The 8,120-nt window shown below is 39.7% G+C and overlaps 1 protein-coding gene across 1 annotated transcript; it reads left to right on the forward strand.

Moving 5' to 3' along the window:
• The first annotated feature begins 5,676 nt into the window (after positions 1-5,676).
• Positions 5,677-6,972, forward strand: LOC126822688 (galactoside alpha-(1,2)-fucosyltransferase 2). The gene has a single exon (XM_050551724.2). The coding sequence runs from the start codon at positions 5,942-5,944 to the stop codon at positions 6,908-6,910; it is 969 nt and encodes a 322-aa protein (XP_050407681.1). The 5' UTR covers positions 5,677-5,941; the 3' UTR covers positions 6,911-6,972.
• Positions 6,973-8,120: the final 1,148 nt, after the last annotated feature.

Here is an 8,120-nt window from a genome sequence, read left to right on the forward strand (position 1 = left end):
CTGTTGATCATAATTAGGGGACGAATAGACATAGGGGAAGAATAGACCTAGGGGACGAATTGTCTTTCGGGACGAAATTATCTGGGGCTGAATAGTCCTAAGGGACGAATACATGTAGTATTATCCGGGGACAAATTGTCTGGACCCGAATAGTCCTAGGGGACAAATTGTTGTCCGGGAACGATTGATGTACATAAAGTTAAAAGCATATAAAGGAACCTTATCTCAATGATTGTGTGTACTGTGTTCTATATGGAGAGTTCGGGCGGCCAAATAATTTAACTTGTGCACGTTAGATCAAGTGTTGTGGTTTTGATTCCCCCCCCTCCTTTGTACATAACACGGATTAGGGTAACCTGTCAAACCTTGTGGGTTTTCCTCGGGTCCTCGAGTTTTTTGCCACTGCAAGCAAATTATTGAAATAAAATTGACCCATATGTTAGTCCCAAAATAACCTAGTTTATTTCGAGTGTCCGTTAAACACCCCATCGGTCCGTCCGTCCGCCGTCCACAATTTCTTGTGAACACTCTAATGACTACATTTAACATCTGATTGTTTTGAAATTGATATATGTTGTTTATATTAGTTAGATGAAGAAGACTATTTATTTCAATAATTTCCGTTAATTTCTTCTTGAGTTATGGCTCTTGTTTCACTTTATTGCACCTTGTGAACGTTCTAACGACTAAATTTATCATCCGATCTGTATGGAACTGATGAGCAACCTTTAAATTAGTGAAACGAAGAAGCCTATTGTAATAATTAGTAGGGTACGAAGGGAAGCAGTAGAGACACATTAAGTTGCTGATTCACTAACCAAAGGGTCCTGGGTTCAATTCCTATGCTGACCCCGATAGTTCCTTGGTGTTGCGCTGTGTGGTTTCCCTTGTCAGTGGTGCACGGCAAAAGTTATATGTAATCCCATACAGATACCATATTATCCCCAGATACACACACGGGTAATCCCTTATGGACACCATATTGGCCCCATGTGTACAAAAATAGAGTTGTTAATGTGGGAAATCCCATATAGATCCCATATTGGCCCCAGATACACACACTATACGGTCAGATTATCAATGTAAAAAAGAAGTAACCATTATATCATTTGGCTTGTCTCTGATATTAATATTTATATGAAAATAAAGTGTATTTGAGTACATTTGTATGTGGTAAGATAATATGGGTCCTATATGGGGACCTTGTGGTATCACCTGGGCCCACAGCCCATTTTTTCCCCATATGGTCCCCATTTGCTCGAAAATACAGAATAACTGTTTGGCAAGAGAAGATTAAGATTTCAGTGTTCCACTCTTCACTATTTAATAATAATAATAATAGTTTATTTTTTATATAGCGTTCTACACAATTCGTTTCAGAACCGCTTTACAAGAGTTAAAAATTAGGTGATAGACATAATCACAAAATCAAATAAAAATATAATGTATAAGATACCTATATAAATGATAATAAAAATAAAATAACATGAGATATAAGTTAAAACATTAAATGATAATGATGAGAGATAAAGTCAGATATTTAAGTTAAAACATTAATTATTATAAAAGCCATCCAATTATTATAATGTACAAAGTAAAAATTTAGGGTAAAAGTTGCCTGCTGAATAAATGGGTTTTAAGACCACGCTTAAATGAACTTAGTTCCCTTTGCTGACGAAGATGTTGTGGGAGGTTATTCCAGAGGTATGGCGGGGGGTTTTCTCTGGGTCCTCCGGTTTCCTCCCACTGCTAAAGACCCCTACGTGCAAGGAAAAATTTTAAATAAAAATTGAACTATATGTCAGTCCCGAAATGAGGTAGTCTAGCCTAGGTCAAGTGGATTTTAAGCTCTCTCTCTCTCCCTCTCTCTCTCTCTCTCTCTAACAAGAGAGCATCGCTAACCCTGCTGCAATTATACGTCCTGCTTGATTGATATGGTACTTTTTAAAATGAATAGAATGAAATATGAAATGGCTGCAATGGTTGTAATATGACAAGAGCCGTTCACGAGGCAAAGAAGGGTTTGTTTTACCAAATTTACAGAAATGAAATGAAATGAAATGGAGTTTAACGTCCAACTGTTATGCGCCTAACCTGGGCTAATGAAGACGGGCATACGCCATACAGTGTGCTATGAGGGAAATTTTGCCCGGACAGCGGCACTACGGCCTACTCTTATATCGAATTCCAACTGCCAAGGGATCTCTTACGTGCCCAAATTTACAGACTAGATATTAATTAATATACCGGTAACTTAAATAATTTAAGTTATTTATATCTTTACATGTGTTGCCTTTCACGTAAAACAAATTTCATTTGGGATAATAAAGTATTATCTGATTCCCGTTTTTTTAAAAAAAAGTTTTATTCACTGCACACAACCAATTAATTTTAATGTTTTGGGTTAACCAATATGGCGTCACCGGCTTATAATAATAATAATTTTATTTTCAATGCATGTTAGGCCACACTCAATATATGTTAGCTCATGATATATTCATATTGATAATCGACAATTTTAACATATATAAATAAATATAATTCATTTTCAATATACATGCACAGTTCATTTGATACAATACATCTGTACAAATTCATTTATTCACCTTTTCAAGATCAAATTTTGTACTCTGTGATTGTCCTTTATGTTTAGACTTTTGATTTTATGTAATTGTCTCTTTTCAAGAATGCATGATATACAATTTGCATATATTATTTATAACATCATCACATTTACTTTGTAAACAGCGTAAGGTTGATTCTCTATTATCAAAGTATGCGTTCACTTTATACAAAACTCTTCAATCAGTATATAGTTTTTACAAATTCTCAGAAAGTGTAATTCGTCCTCGACCATAGTTTTGCATTTGGTTATACAGCAAAATTGACAATATCTCTCATAGCTATTTACACTGGGGGGGTTGGATGGCCGAATGGTTAGCACGTGCGTGCTGTATCATACGACCTGTCAGTTAAACTGGCGTGGTTTCGAATCCCCGGTTGTACGTGACAAGGAGTAGGGTCGCCTGTTCAACCTCGTGGGTTTTCTACAGGTCCTCCGGTTTCCCCCCACTGCTAAAGACCCCTACGCGCCAGCGAATTATTGAAATAAAATTAAACCATATGTTAGTCCCGAAATGACCTAGTTTGTGTCGAGTGGACGTTAAACTCCATTTCTCTCTCTATTTACACTGTTCGCTCGACCTTTCTCTACCTCTAAATTATGACTACTCGACAATACGCGTTATTTTTAACACATGACAGGTATTTCTCTGGTTCTAACAGAGATTTTATCTCACAATAGAATTTAAGTTTACTACAGCTTTCTATGTTTTCATGCCATTTCTGGGTACTACAATCTTTCACTCTTTGTTTGAATGTATACATAAAATTGTTTGAATTTCCTACTTGTTGACACCGCGCGGTTTCAATCTTCATAATGGTAAAATGACGTCATGCCCTCTCCAGTTTATTAAAGCTTCTTGACCACGTCGTCAGTGTAATCGGGGGGGGGGGGCGAATGGTTAGCACGTGCGCGCTGTATCATAAAGCCTGTCATTGAGTCAACTGGCATGGTTTCGAATCCCCGGTCGTACGTGACAAATTAGGAGTAGGGTCGATCGCCTGTCCAACCTCGTGGGTTTTCTCCGGGTCCTCCGGTTTCCTCCCACAGCGAATTATGTAAATAAAATTAAACCATATGTTAGTCCCGAAATGACCTAGTTTGTGTCGAGTGGACGTTAAACCCCCATTTCTCTCTCTCTCTCTCTCTCTCTCTCTCTCTGTCAATGTAATCAACAGTTGTTACTGAGCGCCATGGAAAACGCATCACTTAGTTTTTCGTTAACAAAATGATCCTGTAAACATATCTTATTTATTTTGCTTCTTATTGTGAACAATATTCAAATGGGAACACATCAATAACAACACATTTGTACACTTATGGATGTTTAATCTGTAATCAACGGTACAAAGTCAGAGGGGTCAAAACCAAAAGTACGACACAGATGTCAGTAGCGCGTGTGTCCACCACGGGCTCTTACGCACGCTGTGCAGCGACGTCGCATGGAATTTACCAATGTTTGATGAAGGCCTGAGGTAAATAGTTCCATTCTTGTACAAGAGCAGCTTCTAAAGCAGCAATGGTGTGCATCTGTGGTCTCCGATACAGACGGCGTCCAATCTCATCCCAGACATGTTCTATCGGTGCCATGTCCGGAGACATGGCTGGCCAGTCCAAGACATTGATGTTGTTAGCAGTCATGCAGGTAGTCCATACTAAAACGGGCGGTATGCGGACGTGCATTATCCTGTTGGAAGTGCTGAAGTTGTGGGTGCGCTCGAGACATCGGAACAACAATTGGTTGCAAGACATCATGACGGTAGGCTACAGCATTGACGCAACCCCTGCAAATGTGTAGGGCGGTCCAGTGATGAAATGTGAAGCCTCCCCACACCATTACACTTCCCCTACCCCATCGATTCGTTTCGAAGACGCAGCAGTCTGCAAGACGTTCCCCAAGACGTCTCCACACACGTTGACGGCCATCACCGTGATAAAGATGAAAGCGACTCTCATCACTGAAGAGCACACTTTGCCAATCTACTCTTCTCCATGTCTGGTGTCCTTGAGCCCATATCAAACGCTGCTGACGGTGATGATCCCTGAGGATAGCTCCAACATAAGGTCGTCGTGTTGGCACTTACAGGTCCTTGTCTTCCTACGACTGCTGCACCTGTTCGAGTCGCTGGGCGGAATCTGTCACACAGATGAGTGACCCCGGATGTAGCGGTCTTGAGCCTGGGTTGTAACGCGTTGTGGACCAGGACGTTGACGGTCACGTGTTGATCCAGTAACTCGAACACGTTCCAACAACCTTACAATAGTGGACTGATGACAATTGAAGTGTCTGGCAAAAGCACGTGTAGACATGCCAGCCCTGGACATTCCCATGGCTTCATTCCGTTGATTTTCAGTAAGTCTCGGGCTCGGCATCTCTAGCTCGATTCCTTCACACGTCCAACAACAAATTACGACAGATTGACGTTTCACAGTTCATGTACTGCACATTAAGTTGAAAACATGCTTTTAAAGGGCTCACACACAATGCTGCACATGAATATTGGGTTTTTCATGTGCATCTCGTGCAATTTTTTTTTTTGCACACGGGCCGATATTTTTTGCGTTTGGGAGCACTGTGTGAAACAATAGTTCATAGTATTGCATAATATTATACATCCAAAACCACCTAGTAATAAAATATTTGGGAAAAAAAAGTGATGCGTTTTCCATGGCGCTCAGTATATAAACCTTCATAATTAAGTTTCTCAAGTGACACAAGTAATGCTAAATAATCTCGTTTTTCCGAATTGAATTTAATTTAGATCTAAATTGTATGATTAATTTTGTCAAAAAAAAAAAAAAAAGAACAAAAAAGTGTGAGAATTATTTTCATTGACGTCAGAAATATGGGACGTCATTGATTAATCGCGTCGTAAAAATATTTCTATAACATTCGGCAAACCTCGGCAGATTCTACGAAGGGTACCGGAATTCGCCGAGGTTTGCCGACTGATTTCTATAAGTCGCGTCAATGACGTCATTGAGTCGCGTAATCTCGCTTGGCCGAGGTTTGGTAAGTTGGCATGCGCATTACCGTTTTTGCCCAGTGCATCCGGTTCCGGTCTAATTTGTTTTGAAATCAACAGTCTGTGGTGACAGTTTTAGTTACGCTCCTGTGTTACCGCAAAATAGCATTGCTCAAGCACCGCGCTTCGCGCGATGCTTTAGAGCTTCACTGATGATGTAAACCCATTCGTACCGGAATCTGCCGAGGTTTGCCGAGTGGATGTAAACCAGGTTGGGCAATAGACTTGATTATCTAGACGCTCGGTACTTCCCCCCCACCCCCAGCCCAGCCCATTTTGAGCGAAACTTAAGATGGCGAGTATAACTATTGGTGGTAGAAAGAGAACACTTAGAAAATCGTCAGTGATTTTATTGATATTGATACCATTTGTGTTGGTAGCGAAGGTCTACCTGAACTATTTTTACAACGATTCAGGCATTTGTTATAATGATGCGCCATTCAACTCTAACAAGCTTTATTTAACAGTAACAGTGACAGTCGAATCGCCACTTGAGATTCTGATGTTCAAATACGCGTCATTATTGGGTTTATCGTTTGAAAACAAGAGACAACCTTCGTTTCCAGCCAATACTATGCTAGAAAATATGTTCTATATCCGTTCAACATCGTCTGGAAGAACAGATTGCTGGGATAAAAGAATCGAATCGATACCAATGGGATACGACGCTAGTTTAACAAGCTTACCTCAAAGAAACGTGTCTATTAAAGGCTATCTGCAATCTTGGAAATACTTCCAGTCAATTGAACAAACAATAAGAAAAGAATTTCGTTTTAAAAATCATATTCTTCAAGAGACTAAAACAAAATTCAATAAATATATCGATAAAGCGAAAGAAAGTGTAGTAGTGGGTGTACATGTAGCTGGAAATAACGTATTATTATACATGGGTGATGTAATACAGGGACTAAATAAAGCACCATTAACGTACATACAAAATGCTATGAAACACATGCGTTCAAAATATAGAAATGTCAAATTCTTAGTATTGTGTGATGACAGGAACTGGTGTCAAGCCTATATCAAAGGTAGTGATGATGTTGTGTTTACTGATGAGGCGGATAGTAGAACTGCGTTAATTTTATTAAGTCTCTGTCATCATTCAATAGTAACAACAGGACTGATTGGTTACTGGGGAGCATGGCTAGCTAATGGCCATACAGTTTATTATAATGACTATATACGTCGCCAGTCGGCAATGGCAAAACAAATAAGATATAATGATTTTTTCCCCCCACATTGGGTGCCTATGGGTATTTAAAGGGACTTTTGTTTTGATTTGGTCTAATTGTATATGATTTATAATAAATGTTAAAAACTAAATTTAAATAACCCCAGCCCGTCCAAATACATCATACTGATCAAAATGAAATGAAATGGGTTTAACTTCCTACTGTTTTGCTCCTATACTGGGTTAATGAAGACGGGCATACGCCATACAGTGTGCTATGAGGGAAATTTTGCCCGGGCAGCGGCACTATCGCCTACTCTTATATCGAATTCCAACTGCCAACGGATCTTTTACGTGCATTCTAATGTATACACGGGACCTCGGTTTTTCGTCTCATTCGAAGGATTAGACAGCTGTCCTTGTCAGGCCCTCCTTCCTGCATCACTGACAAGGGAAAACCACGCCGTAAAATCTGGATGAACTTTCTCGGCCAATGCAGGGATCAAATACCTGACCTCCAGGCTAGCGAGCCAGCGTCTTACCCACTTAGCCACGTGATCCCCGTCATACTGATCAAGAAGGAATATTGGTCGAATCGACTTAACCCCCCAAATAGAACAGAGTCTTAAACACCTCGAAATCTGAGAATGCCGATTGGATTACCAAGTGAATCCAGTAAAGGTAATCATATGTCTTCGGGAATCAGTTATCCAAGTTTCTAGTTTTCAATTGGTCGAGTTTTTGCCGTATCAATAGTATCATCTTTCAGCGTTGTCTCAACTGCAGCTTATCCGCTGGAGAACTTGTACCTTGAGCAAATTTGACAAGGATGTAGGCTTTCAAACAAATATGAAAAAAGATTCATTAAAAGTATAGCCTTCTTTATGGTGTTCACAAGGGTGTGCAAGCATAACAGTGTATCTTGTTCACTAAAGGGGTTGGGGGTTATGGAATGGAAAATCAGACAGCTTTTAAATATCTGCAAAACCTATAGCCTCTATCGCTTTGACAAGTTTTTCGTCAAAGTGGGGATAATTCAATAACGGGAGGCTTCAAGCAAAATATGGGAGATAGCCATCAACGACTATAGCCCTTATCGCATTTGTAAGGTTTTTCGGGAAAAGGGGGCATAACACCTGAACGGAAAGTTGCAGAAGGCTGAATATTGATATGATTCATCCTTTCGTGACCCCAATGCTTCTCACCAAATATGAAATAATTACGTGGGCGTATCAAATCCAGCGAGAGTTGGTTAAGGTCTTTTCATGTTAGTTATATAAATGTCTAATTATTATGCAAG

Source organism: Patella vulgata, chromosome 5, assembly GCF_932274485.2.
Source record: "Patella vulgata chromosome 5, xgPatVulg1.2, whole genome shotgun sequence".
In the NCBI taxonomy this organism is placed as follows: domain Eukaryota; kingdom Metazoa; phylum Mollusca; class Gastropoda; family Patellidae; genus Patella; species Patella vulgata.